The sequence below is a fragment of the Taudactylus pleione genome, unplaced genomic scaffold, assembly GCF_031769625.1.
Source record: "Taudactylus pleione unplaced genomic scaffold, aTauple2 ptg001382l, whole genome shotgun sequence".
NCBI lineage: Eukaryota > Metazoa > Chordata > Amphibia > Anura > Myobatrachidae > Taudactylus > Taudactylus pleione.
In genome coordinates this window covers 471,053-494,198 of record NW_028285782.1, presented here as the reverse complement: position 1 = coordinate 494,198, position 23,146 = coordinate 471,053, and the positions used below count along the sequence as shown (strand labels likewise).

The window sequence follows — 23,146 nt, the reverse complement described above, 5'->3', positions numbered from 1 at the left end:
GGCAGGGCATGCTGGGATATACAGTTCCACAACAGCTGGAGTGTCAAGGTTAGCCAACACTGCTATAGATGGATAAAGCCTCTTGGATATTCTGCCATTTTATTCTCAGCACAGCTGAGTGTTCTATTTGGATTGTGTATTTGGATTGTGACTCTGTATAGTATTCCCTTATCTTCTCCAGACACTGACTGAAAGCATGCATTATCAAAATGGAAAACCAGCTGAGGGTTTTATTCGGGGTTATTGCACAAGGTTATGGCATGTTTCAGTCCTGTATCAGGACTGTTTGGTTATATTCCCTTTTGAAGAATAATGTTGGATACAGTGTTTTAGATCTCTAGTATCTGGATCTGGAGTCAATGCTTAGATTTAGATGAGCAACATATTCACAGCTAATGTGTTATTTGGTACATTACCCTATAGCAGGCAGATGTCTTACCTTTAATGTAACTTTTTACAAGAACTGAGATGTATGTACTTTAATGTATAACCTATTGCTATTTCAGATGACTTATCTAAATTCTAGATTTGTTTTATTCTCCATTCTACACCGATTCACATGACGTACTACAGAGGTCATAGATCACAGAGCTTTGTGTTTTTCTCCATAACGTCTGAAACATTAGGCTAAATATAACCATCTTAAGGGACTCCCAAAAATAACAAGTCTGTTGCAATTACTTTATTCTTTTTAAACCCCACTTCTTGTCTGGAACAGTAGCCTGATGTGTTTAAAACAGAAGCTCAGAAAGTTGACTTTTTTTTGTTAATGATCATGCTAATTTATGTAGTCATAGCAGTCTCTCAATTGCCAGGTTTCAGGAACTGACTGTTGCTAGGACTCTGCGCTTTCCTGTTATAATCTGTAAAGTACAATGAAGTGCCACACTAGTAATCCTTAATACTGCAGTTGTTACCATGTCAACTGTTCCTAATCCTAGGTAAATGTGAAAACAAGTTGGGTCCTCTCTGCATCAATACATTTTATTGTGCAAAAATAATGTATGTTTTGCTGACACTACAGCTGATATTCATCAGTATTGGCAGTGCTTAAAGTGGTCCTAGAGAAGTGGTGGAACTTGCCGCCCCCTCATCAGAGCTTTTTCAATAAAGGGACAGCGCGTGCCGTAGACGTGCCAAATAGGGGCGTGGTCACACAATAGTATTTTCAATTCTAATTACGCCACACAGTAGCACAATCTTAATTCACATTACACCACATAGTAGTGTCCCTTATTCATGTATGACACACAGCAGTGCCCCTTATACACAGTGCCCACAGTAGTAGTGCCCCTTATACACAGTGCCCACAGTAGTAGTGCCCCTTATACACAGTGCCCACAGTAGTAGTGCCCTTTATACACAGTGCCCACAGCAGTAGTGCCCTTTATACACAGTGCCCACAGCAGTAGTGCCCTTTATACACAGTGCCCACAGCAGTAGTGCCCTTTATACACAGTGCCCACAGCAGTAGTGCCCTTTATACACAGTGCCCACAGCAGTAGTGCCCTTTATACACAGTGCCCACAGCAGTAGTGCCCTTTATACACAGTGCCCACAGCAGTAGTGCACCTTATGCAGAACCCCCCTTATGCAATGCCCCCATTAGTAATCCCCCTGTAGGAGTGCCGCCTGAGTTGTGCCCCACTAACAAAAAAAAAAACCTAATACTTGCCTTAAGCCCCGCTGCCGCCTGGCTGATTCTCTGAACTATGGGAGAGACGTCATGATGTCTCTCCCATAGTGCACTGCACACTGTGGGAGCTGGTGCTCTGAGGTTCAATTAGAAATGGCGATTTGCAGGACTCACAGCGTGGTCTTGTGACTTTTTTTTTTTTTTTACAAAAAGTGATAAGGTAGAAGTGCATGTGAAAGTCGAGAAATCATCTCTGACCCCATAAAAAGGACAACTAAGTAGCAGAACAGTATAGAAAAAAGGCTGTTGCTGACCCTAAGGAAAGTACTGGAAGTTCTTAAGTTACCAAATGGCTTATGTTTGCACATTATCATAGACAACAAGTGTTTTTCATCAAATTAAATTATTTCCAGTGTTTGTATACAAGTTTGTAAAATGCTGGAATAAACACACTTGGCTCCCATCTACAAGTTTAAAAACCCCTCTCCCATGAATACAGCACCTCCATGTAGCTGTCCCACTCATTGTCACCACCTCTGTGACCGTAGACATCACTCCCCAGAATGCTGGGCGCGCGGCACCCCAGGGCACATGCACCTAAAATAAGTGCCATCTCTGCGTGTGCAGAGATCAGCTGCAACAGGGGGGGACTGATCAGTTCCCCCTGCACCGCGCTCTGCAAGGAGGAGGTGAGAGGGCGGGGCTAGACATGGGGGGGAGGGGGGGGTCACAGCAGGACATCTATTGGCACTAGTGGGGGAGGGGTGGTTGTGATGAATATGAACATTTACATATAGTGTGACACATGGGAAGGGGGGGTGGGGCTACATTGGGGACCCATTGTCCCTGGGGGTGAGGGTGGGGTCTCTGCCACAGGGATACATTAGCACAAGGGGGGTGGGGGTTAATATTGCTGGGGATTTTTTTTACACTGGGGGGGTATTATTTATGGGAGTTGGGAAATTTAATTTTAATGGGGGCCTATGGACTTTGTTTGGGGTGCATAACGCTCCCTAGGTATGTATATATTTTTTAAATAAAACATTTTAAATATATTTTTAAAAATTCTCTTTAAACTTAAATGTTGCTTTCTTACACATTGTATTCTTTAGTTTTCATAGATGACTTATTCATTATCCCATATTGAAGAAGAGGTCCTAAAAACACCCATAAAATTTCTCAAAGGAATAATATTAATTTCTACACACCAACATTTATATTTACCAGGAATGAGAACCCCTGGCGATTCCCCTGGCTGCTCCTTTCCGGCGCAGGAAAACTACTTTTCAGCTTAACGATATAAAAGTCACATTGCGACTTAGATGAGTTTTCTGTGAATAAGATACCTGGAGCTAGCAGTCTCACGGGACATGCTGCGCCAAGAGGGACTTTTTTCGCTTGACTGCAGCAAAGATGGGTAAACGCCAGTTACAGTATATTCTCACCACATGATCTGAGCAGAATCTGCCTTCCTCAGCTAACGCTTGCTTTGTTCCTAGCTCCCATCTATCCCCTTGTTGAACACTTGAGCGTCTCGCACTCGCACATGATTGGTGGCCTCTTCTTGTGTCTGCCTTATGTGTTCCTAGAATTCTAGGAAAGAACAAGATATTTACATAATCTATTATACAGTGTTCTGCAATTTCAGTGATGCTGTGTTTACAAAAGTTAGAGTAGATGATTATATGCCTTAATGTAACCTAATTTACTCTGCTAGTACATAAATTGTGCATGAAATTGAGTCTGCTATGCACGTGCCTTTGAGATAATGAACTTTTCACCCTCAGCAGCAGTAACAGGGTTAAGATAAGAGAGCACAGAATTGGTGAGGATGGGAGGGAAAAACTAAACAGCTCTCTGGATTTCCCTGCCTTATTGGGATAAAATATGTAAAAGTAGGGAGCATGCATGGGACCTGTTAAACATCCTGTGCCATTCCTTTAATGGAGAGGCAGGCAGAGCACTGTTTAAACAAGAGCCTGGGGCAGAGTGAAAGGGAGAGGTCTCCACAACTGTGTACCGGATGCATCCTCACTCTGGAAGAAATAGCACAAAGCCCCCTGTGTGGCCTGATGAGCTTATTGTCTGCTACTGTGATGCAATGGCTGTTCCTGGGCTTTGCGGTGTAGGGTGCAGGCTGGAAAATACCTGATGTTTTTGGTTTGGCACATGGGTACAATGCAATCATTCATATTTAATCATTTATAGAAAGGTGATACAATCTAAAAAGAACAGTTATTTGGCATAAATAGTTTCATTTTGTGTAGTAGTGTTTTTTTTTTCTCTTTTCTTTAAACTTTTTTTTTTTCTTACTCCTGTAAAAAGCCTTTATATTGCTACAGCTTAATGAGATTTGCATCCCCTTAAGCAGAATTCCCGATGTAAATAGTCACTTCTCACTGGCTTGCTTTTTCTTTCATATTTTGACTCTATAAAATATTTACCCATCAATTTTTTTACACCTGTATAGAAACACCTTGGGATATATAAATATATTGTCAAGTTTGAGGAACAAGCTGCAGATGATGTGTGCTTTGTGACCTGGAGCAATTATCCTGCTGGAAGCGACCTTGAGAAGATGGGTAGACTGTGGCCATAAAGGGATGTACATGATCATCAAAAATACACAGGTAGACTGTGGCCTGTAACTTTGCTCAGCTGCTGCCTTGTGTCATGTACACATGCCCCATACCATTACAGCACCATCACCTGCTTGAATAGTGACACAAGGAAGGATGGTTCTTGGATTTATGCTTATGCCAAATTCTGACCCTGCCATCTATAGTGCATGTCACAGAAATCCAGATTTCAGACACAGCAACATTTTTCCAATTGGCAACAGTTCAGTTTTGGTGATCCTGATCCCACTGTAGCCTCAGTTTCCTGTTCTTATCTGGCAGGGGGTGACCCTGATGTGATCCTCTGCTGCTGTAGCCCATTCACTTCATGGTTCAATCTTCTGTGCATTCAGAGGTCTTCTGCTTACCACTGGTGTAGCACATGGTTATTTCACATACTGTTGCATTCTTGAACATTTTATGCAGTAGTGTGGCCATTTCCCTCTGACCTATCTTATTAGAAAGGTGTTTTTGTCCTCAGCTGCCATTCACTGGATATTTTTTTTTTTGCGCTCCATTCTCTGTAAACGCTGTACTTGGCCCTTTTCTCATCTCGCTGTACACCTCTCCTTGGAATCTAATTTGTCCTTCAGTACCACCTGTATGCTGGCCTTTCACAATTCTGTATTCTGTTACTAACTCTGTCTCACATGGATGTACCAATGCTGCCAAAAGCTCACCATGCTCAAAACAGAGCATATCCTTTTCCCTACCTCATAGTCACTACCTTCCCTAATAATCTTCCTCACCATCCATAACGGAATGGGTATGAAATCCCGGCAGTCAGGATGCCTGCTGTCAATATACCGACAGCGGCATCCCGTTGCTCAGGAACCCGACAAGGTTTGGGTAAGTATACTTGCCATCCCCCTTTCACCCCCTAACCCTCCCTTCTTTTAGCCGTGCCGTAACCCTCCCCACCCCGCACCCTAACTCTTCCCTAACTCTTCCCCTTACCCTAACTCTTCCCCTTAGTACCTACCCACCCTCTGGTCCCTAACCTTCCCCCGCCAGGGGTGCCTAAGTCTAACCGCCCACCCCCTAAAAGAAATCTAGCCCCGCTACGCTCCCTAAACATATATCTGCCCCCCCGCACAGTATTTCGATGCCTATCTTAAGTCCCTTATCAGGATTTCCCTGTCTGTATTGAGAACAGGAGGCAACTACATCCCTCCATAACACCAACATGTCTGTCTCTCAAGCCCTACTGCCTTGGTGTCTCACTTGACTCTGCCCTCTGCTTTTAGTCTGTCTGTTGCCTGCACATTGGACATGTTGCAAGGATATTCCTGTTTCTTACCCACGATGCTGCTAAAACCCTTATACACGGACAACTGCAACCCCTCCTATCTGCCATTCACCTCACCCATCTATCCCCACTTCAGTCCATCACAAATGCCTCATAGACTGATCTTCATCTTTTGCCGCTACAAAAGATGCTAATCCTTACACTGGCTGCCCATGTCCTCCAGAACCCAATTCACATTACTCGCTATCACAAGCGAAGGACTGAACACCACTTCATACATCTCAAATCTCATACTGAATACACTGTATCACCCTCCTGGCAGTGGCGTAACCAGGGGGGTGCATGTGAGCCACCTTGCCTTGGGCACCCTGGCAGAGGGTTCCCCCCTCTGCAATGTCCAGCACTGAGATAGTGTTGATCCCAGTGCTGGAAGTCCTGCAGTCCGGTGAGATGTGTCCCCGGCGGGACACATCTCACCGGACTGTTGCCAGCATTTGGTGCCGACTGCATCTCACGGACCGGCTGCCATTTGTATTTGGTACCAGCCGCGAGCCAATTACTGCTTGCAGACTGGCAGCCAATAGAAAGCGACCGCGGTGAGCCAATCGCGGCTCGCTGTGTCATGGCTGGCTCTGCCCACTACGTCCGATGCCACTGGGCACAAAAGTCAGTTCAGCGGCGGGCGGAGGATGTAGACATTGCCGGAAGAGCTCCAGCAACCCTGGAAAAGGCCAGAAGACGCCAGGTTCAAGACTACAGCTAAGGACAGGTAGGCTACCATTAATTCTTACCTAAACCGCAAGGTTGTCAGGCACTAGGCCCATGAGGTAATTAGGGGGGGGGGGGGGTTGCGTGCGTTTATTGCCTTGTTGCTGCACACCAAACCTTCTAGTTAAACTACTGTCTCTTGGTCTACCTCTGACCTGCACCTCACCTCTACCACACCTGAATCTTCCCCCAGCCTTTGAATCTTCACATTCAGAAAACCCATCTACTGTATTAGCAACTTTACCCTACTCACCTATTCTACTCACACTAATGCACCCTCACAACCATCCCAATCTACACTCTTAAACTGGCCATACACCTAAAGATTAATTTTCCAACCATTAACACATCTATTTGCACCCAAACATTGGAAAATGGACAAAAATGGTTGTTCAGACAAATTGGTTAAATCAAATGGATTTCATTTATCTGAATGACTATTTCTTTGTTTTCCAGTGTTTGGGAGCAAATGGTCAATTGTCATTCGCTTCCATACATTATCACATTTTTGTACCAGCTAGTTGTATGGTTAGATCATCTTTAGGTGTATGGCCAGCTTGAGAAACTTTCTCGTCATATTTCAGCTGCACCCTCTTCCAATTAGATTGCAAGCTCTAGACTCTAATGTGTAGACTAATACATTAAGCTTTGTCTTATTGTGTTAGTCTATATTTTCTTCCTCCTATTTCCCTATTTTATGTTTGTTATGTATTTATATGTTTCTCCAAAACTCCATTGTCCCCTTAATACAGGGAATGGGGAACCTCAGGTGGCCCCCGGGATCATTTGGTCTGGCCCTCTGTGCTTTTTTCTGCTAGCCTCATCTGGATACCAGGGTGTCTGTAATGGCACCCTGCAGCCAGAATCTATGCAGCAGCGCCGCCTGGAGCGTCCTTAGGATGCTTCAGATGGTCACACCGCTGCCCTTACAGCTCTGGGTATTGCTGTAATCATCGGTGATTGTGGCCCACCCCTGTGTGATGTCACACGGAGTGGGCGTGGCCTGCACCAGCCCTCTATGTATATGTGCTTGTCTTGATAAAAGAGCAACGCTCTGAAACGTTGACAACTCACTGTACAGTTGAAGTATCTGCTTTCTTTTTATGGATGTTTAAGGCCTGAGTCCTGTCCCTTCTGTGTGTGTGTGTGTGTGTGTGTATATGTATATATATATATGTGTGTGTGTGTGTGTGTATATATATATATATATATGTGTGTGTGTGTGTATGTGTATATATATATATATATATATATATATATATATATATATATATATATTTTATTTCATTCTCAAAATGGCCCTCGGCAGAAAAAAAGTCCCCCACCCCTGCCTTAATTGTATACACTAATTTCCTACTGGTTGTATATTGTTTATTCTATTAAGGTGTGTTTTAAAGATAAAATTATAGGAATCCTTTTTATATTGGCATTTTCACAATAGTCTTGTGTAATTCATTGTTTGTAGACTACAGTTTTACGATATGTCGTCTGTTCCTGCTGAACGAAGCAACATTTCGGGGATGAGGCGTACCCATGATATGCCCGCTCCTGCGGGTCGTTAGCTACATAGCCCGTCGGCACTACTGCAGGGCAGATGGGATGTCGCTAACCATGTCACGCTGCAGAATGCAACATGAATAACACTTTCCTAGTGCCCCCCCCCCCCCCCCCCCCTGAAAAAACAACAATCAGTTGTTTATGCACTTGTCGCATGCTGGGTCCCGTCGCCGGCGATGTCGCGCTGGGTACACCTTGTCTAATGTGGAAGCAGCTTAAGCTTGCCTAGCAACCAGATTTGGTCTCTAACAGAAATGTTTTATTTTGTCATATTTATACCATGAAACATAAAAGCTTCACGTAGTATCAGGATATTGTTGGAACTTGAGAGGACCTCTTTGGAGTACCCCATACTTGGGCAGTGTTTCCTGCTTTTGTTCCTTTTTCATCCGTCTGGGGGATGCCATTACTTCTGGGTTCTGCATCGGGTACTAACTAACTGAAACTGGCTCCTATCCCTTATATAACCCCTCCCTTTCCACCATAATCTTGTTTTTAGTGCCTTGGAGTAAGGCAGTAGCTAGGTCCTAGCTTTTAGTAAGGTTTAATTTCTTTATTTTGATGTTTGGTTTGGGTGCTCCTGGCAACAGGTGACCAGCACTAGCAGAGTGAGAGTTAGATAAAATAGAGGTTTGGTTTTGTATGATAGGAATAATGCATGTGCACATTTCTGTAAATCAGTCACGAGGTTATGTGAATGTCACTGTAAAATTAAGTTGTAGTGGCGCGCGCACACACACACACACTCTTCACATGTGTGTGTGCATGCAGTATGTATGTATATCGCTGAGAGATGGATATCTATCTAAGGTCCGTATTCAATTTGAGCCAAGCTGCGTTAACTTAACGCGGCCTGGACTTAACGCAGCCTTCGCCTGTTTTCCAGGCGTTAAAGTAGTGCGCACGTATCCCCGTATTCAATTTGAAACTATGCGAAAACGAGACCCGGCGATATTTGGATCGGCGGTAAAAACGGGAATTTTCAGGAAATAATCCCTGGACCCCCCTAAAGATGTCCAAACATGGGGGATCACTATGGGTACCCCCATTTTTGGCCGCAAAAGAAAGTCGGGTTTTTAAACAGATGCGGCAGGTGTTTTTTTCCCCGACTTTGAAGAAGTGATGCAGAAGAGCATTTAGCTTATTTTTTTCGTTTTTAAAAATGGTCCTATCAAATTTGGGGTACATGAAAATGGGTACTAGCATATTTTTAAGTCCAAAACGCATTTTTTAATAATTCTGCAAAAATGCACCTGCCACGGCTAATTTAAACCCATACTTCCTTCAGCAGTTAAACATGCACGGAGCTGGCAGTCCCGAGAGCCAATCAGCGGCTGCGCTGAGTGTATAGTGGCCGCTGATTGGCTCTGACAACTGACAGTTCCCACGTGGTGTGACTCGCCCACGTGGGAACTGTCAGTTGCCGGAGCCAATCAGCAGCCGCTCTACAGTCAGCGCGGCCGCTGATTGGCTCTCGGGACTGCCAGCTCCGTGCATGTTCCGGCAGCTGGCATTCGGGAGCTATATCAGTATGTGTGGCAACACACATACTGATAGCTAGTGCGTGGATCGGGTAAACGCGTTTTTTTTGTGTTGCCAAGTCCTGGGGATGCTGCGGAGACCAGCGCAAGGATATAGGAGAGTATGAAATCTTCCTTGCAGGGCCATGTTTTAAGGATGTTCTACTGGAGAAGGGGACATATTCATCTGGTATAGGTTAGTATGTGTGAATGGGTAGGTGTGTGTAATAAAGTTTTTATATTGTCACTGTGTGTGTGTGTGTTTTTTTAACTATTTATTTTACAGTGAAATTGTTGTTCCACAAGTGCAAAATGGTAGGCATGCTGGCACTTGTAGTTCCACTGTAAAGTACAATAGTCTTACATTATTTGGCCCCCCCATACCCACCGCTCCAGGGGTATTGGGAGGAGCCTCGGGCTTCAGCGTAAACCTGTGGTGCTCGGGAGAAAGGGGACCCTTTTTGGGGGGTCCCCGACTCCCCGAGATCACCGGCTTGCGCTGACCGACTTGGGGTGCTAATGCTTTGGACCTGGAGCCCCGCAGATTGGGTCTCCGGGCTGTGGCATTACACCCCGGTCGGTTGGGTCTGGTGCTGGTCTTAAATATAGGGGGTACCCCACGTCTTTTTTGCCCCTTATATTTAAAACCAGCACTAGTCGCTGCAGCCTGGTGTTGGGTTCCACCGTATTTTAGAAACCTACACATTTTGTCCCCGTATTTTAGAAACCACCACTGGCTGGTTTGGCTTTTGGGAGGGGGGGGAGGGGAGTGATCTGTCATTTTTTTTTTTGGTGAAGTTTTATCCCGTTTTTTTACAGGTAGAAACATAACGGGAATTTTCGGGAAATATTCTAGGGACCTCCCTAAAGATGTTTAGACACAGGGGATCACTATGGGTACCCCCATTATTAACTCTTGAAGGAAGTTGGGTTTTGTAATAGCCGCGGCAGGTGTATAAATGCGGCTTGGAAGAAAGTGCTGCAGAAGAGCATTTATAAGATTTTTTTGGGGGAAAAATAACTATGCCCATCAGGTTTGGGGTACTTGAAAATGGGGGTCAGCATATTTTAAAGTTGCTAAAGTGAGTTGAAAAAAACATGAAAAACCCACCTGCCGCAAGCAGCTGCAATGAAAAAAACACTTGGGGCATACTTGGGTACCCCCCCAGAGTAAAGTTCGCTAGTTTAACGGTCACCCAATTTTTTTTTTCACCCCCAAAATTAGTGATTATTTTTGGGGGTGTCCAAAAGTGTTTTTAATTTTTTTTTGACATTTTACCTTTGGGGGACTATCTGAAGGCTGCACGGGGGGTCCCGCAATGTTGCACCCAAAAACCCCAATTCTGCAGTTTTTAACCCCTGCTATTAATAGGCGATACTTTTCCGCCTATTACATTGCGTTAACTTTCCGCCTAGGCGGAAAGTCTTTCAAATTGAATACGGAGGAAAACTATAAAACAGGCGATAATGACGTCATCAGCGGTGAATTACCGCAAATCCGAACTTAACGCCTCAAATTGAATACGGCCCTATGTCCTTTCCTGTAATTTCTCAAAATCTCATATCCTGATTAGGGAGGTGCACCCAGGAATAAACCTGAATATATTACAAACGAAGAAAGAGAAAGTATTTCATAATCGGGGCACTCATGGACTTGTTTCCTTAATATTCTGACAGTATAATTGTCATCAAATAGGGGATATCCTCTACCAACAAAATATTCCTAAAATGTAACTTTTATTAAATATACTTATAAAATATTGACAGCGAAATATTAAAATTATTGTAAATGTAAGTGCAAAAAATAAAAAATTGTTTTCTCCCAGTCAAACCAAGTCTTATTTATTGTCATGTGAAATTTCACTGACTACTGTTTGACCCTGGTATTAATGGGTATCATGATGCACATGTGGATATTCTCCAGAAAGCTTCTTATAGGGTAAATCTCTGTTCTAGTTATTCAAAAGTATGTGGAGTATCATTATAGTGAGTCCTGAGTCACGTGGTTTGACTGGGAGAAAACATTACAAATTAAATTGTTTTTATATATATTTTTTGCACTTTCACTTATTCACAATAATTTTAATATTTCACTGTCAATTTTTTTTATAAGTATATTTAATAAAAGTAATATTTTAGGAAAATATTGTTGGTAGGGGATATCCCCTATTACATGACAATTATACTGTCAGAATATTAAGGAAACAAGTCCACGAGTGCCCCGATTATGGAATACTTTCTTTCTTAGTTTCTAATTTAGTGTTGTTAATTCCCTAGTCTGCCTACCTTTCCTATCACTTAATACTAGTATTGCTCAATATTTCTCTTTTCATTTATTTTTTTCTTTCTACAGAAAGAATCCCTGGGCTTCAATACTTTCCTGATGTATTTTTGTTTTACCAGTTAAACATTGCTTTGGTCTGATGAGTTACTATCTATCAGGATAGGGGTTACTAGGACAGTGCTGGGGAAGGATGGCAGACTTGACATCAGAGAGCCCTGAGAATAATGCACACATCAATATTTCCAGCAATCCGCTTCCCCCAGAGGAAGGAAGTCTTCCAAATAGCTACTCAGAGCAGCACACAATACTGTCCTGTCCATACCCGCCCTGGGATGCAGTCAGGAAACTGACGGTGGAAATGCCGACCACCGGCTTCCCGACTGTCAAATCCCGGCAAGGTACTAATGACAGGCGTCGAATCCCCGACGCCTGTCATTAGACCTACTCCAGATGCCCGATGCACGGCATACCGAATGAAGGTAAGCCAGGCGCAGACACCCGCGGGGGGGAAGGAGGGTTAGGTTTTAGGGCTCCCGGGGGGACTTAAGGTCAGGCACCCCCCCACCCGGTAGGGTTAGGTTTAGGTTAGGGTTAGGCACTAGGGGGGAGTTAGGGTTAGACACCCCTAAAAGAGGGTTAGGGGGAAGAATAGGGTTAGTTATACTTACCTTATTAGCGATCGGGATCTTCACCCCTGTCAGGCTTCCGCTCTCGGGATTAGAACCTGGCGGTATTGCATACTGATTCCCCTGCACTACCCAGTCCCATCAGTGTGTGTTATCTGCAGGGAGATGTGCAGCAATGTAGGGAACTGCTCTAGCTACCCTTCAGGACCTGTGTAGTCTTTATGTCAGACTGACTACATTTTTTTGTTTATTTAGCTTTAATGTTTCTAAATTCAAAGATTAGTAAAGTATTGAGCAGGGATCTCTTTTCTCTGTTCTTCTGCTTGAAGATTGTGCACATGAGTCATAGTTGCTGATCTCAAATTGAGCTCGCAGAGTCGATGTTTTTAAATTGCAAGACTGATTCTCTACTACTTCCAAAATATTTTTCATTCCAGCAGTAGCAGTATACCTTCAGTGATTGCACATGAGATACTGATATGCGCTTTGTATATTCGTTTTGAAGATTTATGACTAAAGTGCAGGTTTTAAGAAAGTGGAGATGTTGCCCATAGCAACCAATCAGGTTCTAGCTTATCTTCTAGAAGGTGCTAGATAAATGATAAGTAGAATATGGTTGCTATGGGCAACAACTCCACTTCTAAAGACCCCCTAGTTCCATTAATATGGGTGTACGGTGTGGTGGGTGTTGTAAGGGGACGTAGTACATAATTTGCATCATTACAGATTATTCCTTTGCAAATACTATTTTACTTATTAAGGATTTAGCTTTTTGATATTCTGTATATTGAAAAGATCACATTAGTTTGACATGACAGCTGTATCATCTGGTCTTTTACATTACATATTTATAACTGCACACACTGTCTTGTATTTTAGGAAAGGACTCTAACAGCCGGTGTTTTGTGGCTGCCACATTCTTTTTTTGTTTGTTTTTTTAATAAAACATGGAAGTGATCATCAGTCTAGTTATGACCCAAAACACCAGTACATACACTATAGTAATATCAGGCCTTGTATTTTTAGATCATTCTGGCTTGATACACCTTTGTTTATAGATAGACCCTTTGCTACGTGCTTTGCCAGTTCTTTCTCTCATACCTCTTATCTGTATTTCCCAGTACAAACACTTTGTTCTCATTACAGATGGCCAGGTCCCTATTTCCCCCTTTCGAAGAGCCAATTCAGTGAGAGACAGAGTGAAGAAGTTTACAGAAGAACCCCCAGGTATGCCCCCACCTTTAAGTTTCAGATTCTCCAGCATGAGAGGTGAGCAGATTCCCACCAGAGGGGGACGGGTACAGCTACAACAAACCCTTTTCTCTGCTGGTCAGAAAGTGACACAGGAAGAAAAAGTGACAGCTAAATCTGGACTAAGTCGCACATATTCAGGACTCAGTAATCACAGAGTGGATCAAAGTGCAAGCTGCAACAGAACACAAGATAGTAAAACCCCTTCTGTACCTGAATTAAAACACTCCAGTTCATCCATAAAAGGATCCTCATCTCACAGCTCTGCAGGACTCGGCACATCCTCTGGGGAAGTGAGACGGAGACTTCCCAAAACCCAGAGCTCATTCATCCCAAAGCAGGATGGTGGGAGGAGCAACACGGACCAATTGCATGTCACCCAGGCCACAACACACAGGGGGAGGCAAGTTGAAAACACAGATGGGACCATTGCAACTTCAGTGGAGCAAGTCAGTGTGCAGCCCTCTACACTAGCTCTCTCTACATCATCTGCAGACACTCAGGGCGAGAAGCAGGACGACGGCATGAAGACCCTGCTCACCATTGAGATCAAGGATGGGCGAAATCAAGGGTCAAGCAGCCGGATTGTGGGGCAGCCAGGAAATCAGCGAGCAGGTAGTTATGAATTCATTATCATCTAAGAGAGGGCTGGGGGGAATTTTTGAAAATATATTTACACACGTGTGAGTACTTAATTTTTAAAGTGGTTAAATATCATTTTAAATAAGTTGATTATATCTGCTGCAGCATGTAAAGGGTGTATTGATCTGGTGGAAAGAACAAGGTCTCTGCTGGCCTCTAGTGACAGCCATTTATATTGTCCGGGTGAAACCACAAGCCTTATTGGGAGTGTTGAGCTTCAGCCAAACTCCCGTAGAGAAGAGTTCAGAGGCTGTGTATACACACTGTATCCAAAAACTACACATCCTACTATAGTGTCATATTGTTAAACCACACTTGTGTGTAGTTATTGTCTATAACAAAAAATACAGTAAATACACTTGAGTATTTCCATGTGGTTTTTTTTATGGATAACCTGCTAGAACTGAGCCTTTTATTTCTGCACCTTCAATGAAAAATCAGGTCTATTTTTGGACATTGTGCTTATGGTATTTGACAAAGACAACTTATTTATCACACTAGTGCTTTTATGTTTATATTATCGGGTGTATAACATGGTCCAATATTTATACTTTACAAATTGATAACTGATTAATTTTTAACTTTTTTTTAAGAAGATTACAGCTCCAATGCTTGTCTGTTTCCCCAAAAATGGCCAGATAGTGGATTCACTGATTCCCAGCCGTCCCATAGTCCGCACCTAGCTAATATGAGTTGTTTATGATTATGGCTCAGTATAAATGATTTTGGCAAACTAAGGGGTAGTACTAAGCCTTTGAGAGAGAGTACCAACCAATCAGCTCCTAACTGTCAACAATTTTTAAAACTCCTTGCGTATGATAAATGGTGCTCAAGCCAATCAGCTTCCAACTGTTTCAAACAGATGACAGTTGGGAGCTGATTGGCTGGAGCACCATTATTATATGCAACAAGTTTTTTTAAAACTCGTTGCTTATGATAAAACTTGTTGATAAATGACCCCCACAGCCTGTAAACTGACAAAAGCTGATTTGGTTGGTTTTTCTCTCGATCTCTCTCGCTCTCTCTCGATACTTCTCCCCCTAAAACACTCAACACTTTGCCATTCTACTTCTAATCTCCAAACACCAGTGTCTGTACATTACTTAGCACGTTTACATGGAGACCATCTGCCTCTGTGCAATGTCTTCTTTGTAGCTCTTCATCAAGTGGCTCCATTACATCACTTACATGTCATGGAAATAAACAGAAGCCTGTTATGTGCGTTCTATTGGCAGCAAATAAAGAGCATGATGTTATTATAATGGCAGTTATTAATAAAAAGCCCACTACTGGTGTTACTGGCTCGGCGTATGTTGAACGGTTTGGTATATATTTTTATATATATATATATATATATATATATATATATATATATATACACAGTAAGATTCTGCATAAATCATGATGTTTCTATCAGACAGACATGCCTCAGCCCTGCACATGGAAAGATTTCCATCTGTGACAGCTGCTGGGTAATGTTATATGAGGTCTGATAAAAAAAATAGATCTGGCTTAGTTGGACTTTATTGTTGTCTTTTGACCCAACAACGGTATTATGCGTACGTTCGATAATTGGTGCCAAAAAACAAATGAATTGCTACATTGGGTGCCCATTAATTAGCTTAGCTAAAAAAAACAATTGAATCGTTCCCTAAGGGGGAATTCAATTAGCTGCAATCTGTTTTTCTGTGGGAAAAAACAGCTTATCATGCAAATTTGTACTTATCGTGACTTTTCACAGGTACAAATTCTCCATACCATTTGGCGTGAATTTTTCACCACCTCAGCAGGTGAAAAGTTGTGCAACACCCCTATTTTTGGCTGAAAATGTCAGGACTTGGTTCAGAACCACTGGGTCACCCTCCTTAATGACCAATTAGGCAAATAATGCTTTGATTAACTTATTTTGTCCAATAATTTTGTCATTTTTGGGGTGAAAAAGTACAAGGTGATGGAAAATGGGTTAATTGATATGCCACAGATATGTGCGGGTGCTGTATGAATGGGACAGGTGTTTGTAAGATTGCAGGTGGGTGTTAGAGGCATATTTTGCAGGGGGGTTTTAAGTGTCTTTAATGACACAAATATATACTTCTATGCATTTTAATGCACCTCCAATTTAAAAATAAAATTTATTTAGCCAAAAAAACACTTTCAATCATTTCCCAATATTCACATGAATATAACGGCTATTTCACACATTTTAGGAACCGCAAATACATTTATTATGGCCACTAATACACTTTTGTATTGTTATCCTATATCAGTTTGGCTTTTGTTTAGGGTACAAGCAGATTTCCCCATTTTTACCAATACTTTTCACGGGAAAAATACACAAAAAATGATTGTGTGAATGTCACTTTGCGGCTTTTGTAATAGGATTGGCCGAATTCCCACCTAAGCGTTCTAACCAATTTATGTATCGCAAAAGCTGACGCATGTTTGTTTATTTAAACATACATTTAATACACTGCAGCAGAGATACACAATGTAAATTAAATAATGAAACCTGTTGTATAATTGGTACCATCTTAATTTTTTATTTTTTAAGAATTGACTTTAGGGCTGTCTGCTTCCCCTTTTCGAATTGGCAGTGATGTTACCACAAGCAGCATCAGTTCTGGCAAAACCATCAGTACAAGCAGCATCAGTTCTGGCAAAACCATCAGTACAAGCAGCAGCATCAGTGTGGATAGTGGGATCAGCACAAACAGTGATCTCCGCAAGGTAATTTCCTTCTGCCTAAAAATACAGATTAATCCAAGCTGTAAATATAAAATTAACCAGCTTTCCTTATTGAAATGTACTAAAATAATTTGATCTGCTTCTTTTTGTGTAATAATTTGCTTCATATTGTGCTGTTTTTTCAGTACCAGTCACCTATGTATGCACAGGTACATAATAGATTGCTAAAGGGACGAATAAGCATGTCACATCTAACTCATAGTTCCTTCTATACACGCCCAACAAGGTGCTTTTAGATCTAGCCCTCTAGGAGGCAAGCATTTATGAGTGTGAACATCCCAGGCCCTGAGGGAGTATAGTTATTGTGCTCTTGAGATTTTTTTTTTTTTTGTGACCTCAGATTTTTGTAAATGTACAGCAGATTGTCTTCAGGTATTATTTAGTTGGATTCAAGACTCTTCATTTCAGGTCAGCTCTGTTTAACCATTCGGTCAGAACTGATGATGGCTAGTCAAGCCAGGGTAAAGCCCATCGAAATACTTTCTTTTGCAATGATGGGAAAATGCACCATTAAGTAAATACTTTATTTTGTTTTGTTTTTTTTCAAATCTAATATTGTCGAACTACATGTATCAGCAGTCCCTAGGACTGCTGGGAGATGCTAGGTCTTTTGAGCCATGTCAGCCAGGGCATTCTGGAACAGTTCCACATTGCTTTGCAGCTGCCTTTATTGTCATGTCGACTCGAGATCAGTACCTGCTCAGCCAATCGCAAGCGGCCAAAATGTAATCATTGCTAATTGCCCATTAATTGTGGAAAAAAATTGTTCATGTATTTCAGTAAGCTGTGTCTTTCCCATTCCCAATGGTCAATTCATTTTAAAATGGGCACAGAGTTTTTGTTCAGCAGAGTAAATTATTCTTACATATCAGGTGATTTTTATTTTTGTTAATAAATTGGATATTTTGGGGAATGACCACTTTTTTTTTTCTTTTATTTAACTTCTGATTAAAATAGTCCCTTGGTAGCTCTCAATTCCAAAAGATGGCCTTAAACTGTGGAGCTGTTGGCTGATCGGGCCGATAATCGCAGTCTATGGCTGCAACCAAACACCAATTGGAGGGTTCACCACTAAAGTGAATCAAGCCCACGAGAGCCAATTTTGAAAAAAGTAATCTCAAAGTTAAAGAACTGTATTAACCATTGTTTTTACTACTTCAGTAACATAGTACCATATTTAATTTATTCTATTTTATTTGTATTTTCATACAACGAACAGCTATTACATCATCACAAAGAATGTTAGTGTATGATGGACTTGTTCCACTTTCCATTTTGATATACTTAATGTGTGACCAACCAAATGTGTGTTTGTTATACTTAAATACACATGTAATATAAACAGGTAACTTAATAAACCCAATTAAATCATGTTTGACATTTTCTCATCAAAATTGTTAAAAGATCCACTCCTCAGCTGATGACCTTTTTAAGTAGTCCTAGTATCTCTTTAAACTATTTAAAGCACATACAAAATCAGTAACTGTTCATTAAAATCCATTCAATCACATACGTAATGTAAAAGCATGCGCTTGTGTACAACACTTGGAGAAAATGGACTTGATCCGCTATAGCTCTGAAGGAGAAACAACTTTTTCTTAGAGGTATTGAGAACTGCTACCATATTACAGATGAAAACTAAACTTGGGGCTGAATCAGGGTTGTATGCAAAGCCGATGGTTTGTGTACAACTCCGTTTGTTGGCTGTTTGCGCATGCGTAGATCTTTCTGCGACCAAGGTCACAGTGCCTCTAAACCGTAGCATGATTGGCCTGCTGCGGCAGTTTGGGGACGGGAAATGGACAGCGACTGTCAGCGTTCCAAAAAACGGGGTCGTATCGGCCCAGTTTTCTGGGAGTGGCGAGGCCAGTGTCTGACTTCCGACACAGATTTACTGGCCTTGGTTATGGAACGGCTACGGCCATTCTTAGTAGCCTTAGGCTCACTCAGATGGCCGATGCCATGATGGCGATCCAATGCTTTGTCTTTGGAAGCAGCACTCGCGTCTGCAATGCCTTTAAGGGGGAATCTTTTGTCTTCAGACGCCTCCTGCAGCATTAGCATATTTTAGCAGCGCTGCTGCATTCAAAGACACAGCAGCGATGCTAATACCATGAGACTTTGGTTCACTATTTCTCAGAAAAATATTCTATTTCCACTGTAGCAGTGTTAGTATAAAATGGGCTTGGATCACTTAAACTCTGAACACTAAAAATGATCAGTCTCTCGGGTATTACAAATTATTTGTCACTGTATGACAAGTATATTGTATGTCTTCAGCATGTCAGATACTTGATGTGTCTGCTTGATGGTGAGTTTTATCTGACAGTGTATGGCCGTCTTTAGTATTTACTGTGGGGATCATTGTTAATACAGGCATCAAGGTTCTATCCAGCCAGGTGGGGACTTTTAACTGGTGTTGTACACCTGTCATACCGTAATGCATGTGACCTTAGGCGAGCTAAGGGGTGACAAAGGCCTTTCTTTTAGCAGAATGGCTACCATTATTTGGGAGTTAGGAGGAGTTTGCCAAAGTTAAAGTCAAAACTGTCTGTGGATAGCTGAGGTGTTCCAATAAACCCCTGACTCTACGGTATTTCCACACTTTGCCTTGGGATAATTAGACTTTAAGGGCTGGTAGGCTACTGCTGATGCCAGCAACTACTGAAGTTAATGGCAGAATAATATGACCCTAGATAAATGCTAGATAAATAGTTGTTAACCTCATATGGTAGTTTGGGAAAGGAGGACAGTCGTGGAGATCTAATGATGGAGAACTAATGATGAGTGTCTTACCTCTTAATGTCTGCAACTGGATTAAAAGCCCTTTCTTTGTGTATCACATGTAATTAGAAAGTTGTGGATCTTAGTCTTGCAACATCAAATCTGGCATGCATACAGTACACAACACACAGGGAATTGGGAGCCCAAATTACTCCAGACTTCATCTTACCAGCATTTACCAGTCTGCTTACCCAGACTATTGTGGGCAGATTATTTTACAAGGAATGCTCTAATGCCTTTACTCCTCATAATACCTTTGCCCAGATCTTAAGTGCTGGTCACACTATGGAGTACTTTATTACAAGCCTTGTGGGGAAGCATGGGACCCAGAGACTACGGGGAGAGTCCATTAAGTGCGAGTCGTCTTGCACATCACTTTACCACTGCTAAAAGACCAATTTAAGTTTAATCCTGCATTATACATTGTGCCTGGAGTGGGGCTGAACATTCCTCATTTTTACTTTCACACTCTGGAGTAATAAGCTAAAATGAGGGCACATGAGCCTTTTTGCAGACCTAATACTCCCTGCAAGGATAGCACTTAAACAAGGCACTATAGTCATGTTGTTATGTGTTGCGGAAACTCTCATTTAATTGACCTGTGGCCTATGGTATTGCCAAATACTGTGATCATCTATGGATTTTCTTAAAAGATAGATATATTTTTATGTAAGGAACTGCTTTTTTTAATATGGCTGATATTATACCTCACAAATGGTGGTAGGTTGTTCCATACTCTAATATCCATTTCTTAATAGATATATTGGGTTATAAATTACGCACCACCATCTTTGGCAATAAGATTAAACAGAACTATGAATTATTGCCTGTGGACATAGGTAAGAATATATGCTAGAATACCTAAATATGGTGCATGAAAGTGTACTAAAAATGGTCTCTTATTTGTTTCTCCACTCGCAATAAAAAATGAAATAAAAGCGCTCCTCCTTTGAGTATAGGGAGTAATCGCTACTGTATATTACTAGTAGCTAAATCTCTTAATATAAAAGTCAGTCAATAATACAGTGAAAACTGGTTTCTTAAATTCTCCCAACAAATATTTTCTTTGTTTCAACATGCTCCAGAAACACCCCTTCAGTGTCAGACAGCACCTCAAAAAAATCACAATATGGATTCCACCATCGTGAAGTATTGTAACATTTATTTCTTACAAGATAAAAACATATTGCATAATAAAATATAGTAAAACCAAGGTGGCAGCTTACCAGAATTTACCTATTCAGAAAGGCACAGTGTTAGAGCAATAGGGGTTAAATGCCACCCCAACAGCAAGTCACCTTTCCTGCAGAATGACAGGTCCCTCTTAGTAGTGGTGAAGACTGGCAGTTCCCACAAGTACCAACGCGTTTCGGCCCACAGCCTTTATCAAGGTATGTCTATGTTCTTCAAGGTGCTCAGTATATATAGGGGTATTTTGGAATAAGTCCGCCCCTCCCTTCAGGTAATTGTCGGCGGGTTCAGAAGGTAATCGTGGCTATACCTTCTATTCTTCTGGAAAGCATGCCGCCGGAAATTGCGTCATGTCCCGGCCATAGCAGTGCATCTCCCCTTCCCTTTGGTAATTATGTGGGCGGGTAGAATGGCGATCGCGGCTATGCATTCCACTGCTCTGGAGCGCAAGCCGCTTCCGCCTGAAATGTCATACTTGGGGGGGCCGAAACGCGTCGTACCTGTGGGAACTGCCAGTCTTTACCACTACTAAGAGGGCAGCGTGAGAAACAAATGTTACAATACTTCACGATGGTGGAATCCATATTGTGATTTATTTTTTTAAGGTGCTGTCTGACACTGAAGGGGTGTTTCTGGAGCATGTTGAAACAAAGAAAATATTTGTTTGGAGAATTTAAGAAACCAGTTTTCACTGTATTATTGACTGACTTTTATATTAAGACATTTAGCTAAGACATTTAACATGTAATATACAGTAGCGATTACTCCCTATACTCAAAGGAGGAGTGCTTTTATTTCATTTTTTTATTGCATTTGTATTGTGTGACGTGTGTAGGTCACAAAGATTTATATAAGCTGCACCTTATAGTTTGGATCGCGGGGAGAATTTATCTACCTTCTATATGGTTTCTCCACTCGCTTCTGTGTGACCTAGGGCAGAAAGCACCAAAGACACACTGGCCTCAGGAAAAGACTGCAATATTCATCCACAGCAGTGTGCAAGATTTCAGGTCTAAGCTTTTTACAGTTCCCAAAGAGCGATGTAGTATTTATTGTGGCTACTGTATATGGAGATTAATAAAGGTGCTGATGAGAGCTTTGTTTGAAATTGGCTCAATATATAATTGTTTCATGAGCTGAAATATGTTCCATTTTCTAGCGCTGCACAATATAGAAGTAAACCCTTCATACTTAGGGCCTGATTCAGAGACGGAGGCTCATGCGATCGCAGCTGTGATTTCGTACGCAACGCAGCAGTGAAAATATGCTAATGTTTACAAAGCTCACCCGAGCAGAGAGACGTCCACTACTGCCTTCATACCGGTGTGTGACGACGCATACCTGCGTAAATATCGATAACATCGCAACACATAATCTGCCATCTTGGCCTTGTGGCAGGTCTGACCTGCCGCAGCCTTGGGGGCTCTTTAGACACGCAGAGCTGCTAGTGAACTTGTAGTGGCTAATTTTTGCACGCCCATGTAAGCGTTTAAACTGACACACGTCTGCGTTTTTGTGACCTCCCTCCATTACCACCCCCCAAACACTGACAACCTATCACTCACTCTGCGGTGGATTCCTGTGTGTGCGTCCGTGATCGCAGTGCGATTACTGCGCAATGGCAAACAATGGCCTGATTGCGTGCGTAATCGCCTTTGCGTCCGTCTCTAAATCAGGTCCTTAATCAGTTGCACTTGCTAAACATTTGTAATGCCCGAATATGCATTTGTGCCAATGGAGAAATAACATTAACTGGTCATATTTTTGGGCTGGATTTTATATCAAACGCACGTTAGAAGGGCACTGTTAAGGCAAAGTAATGCAAGGATATATAATAAAATATCCTGCTTGCTTTACATGCAGTAATGTTCAAAATAATCCTAGTTATGTATAGATTTCTGTGTTTTCTGTATAACATTGTGTGCGCCTGCAGCAATGTATGGCACTGCTACTAACAGGAAAGTACTTAGTCTCCTGCTCCAGGAATAGGCAGCTTCCTGCCACCTGCTGTGCCCACATCTTTCTTCCCTTTTGTGTTTGCAGTGAGATGTTATGTAAATATATTTATAGCTCCTGTCTGTAAACCTTTCCCCATATCTGGATTAGAAAGGGGATCAGAGCAGGACCCAAGCTGTGTGTCCTTGGACACATCCCCTCTGATTTGTGGCCGTAACTCTGCCAGGAGCCACCCGCCCACACCTTGCTCAGTGTCTATCCTAGGTTGTGTGCAGAGCAAGCTGGTCTAACCATGCCTAGTGCGGGCCTTCAGGAGCTG

The 23,146-nt window shown here is 42.1% G+C and overlaps 1 protein-coding gene across 2 annotated transcripts in view; it reads left to right on the top strand.

The window, feature by feature from the left end:
• Positions 1–23,146, top strand: part of SMTN (smoothelin) — a 72,205-nt gene that overhangs the window by 22,314 nt on the left and 26,745 nt on the right. For both annotated transcript variants that reach the window (XM_088463490.1, XM_088463491.1), the window contains exons 8-9: positions 13,405–14,124; positions 16,703–16,878. In XM_088463490.1, the coding sequence (XP_088319616.1) occupies positions 13,405–14,124; positions 16,703–16,878 (896 nt within the window). The remainder of the gene's footprint in view (positions 1–13,404; positions 14,125–16,702; positions 16,879–23,146) is intronic.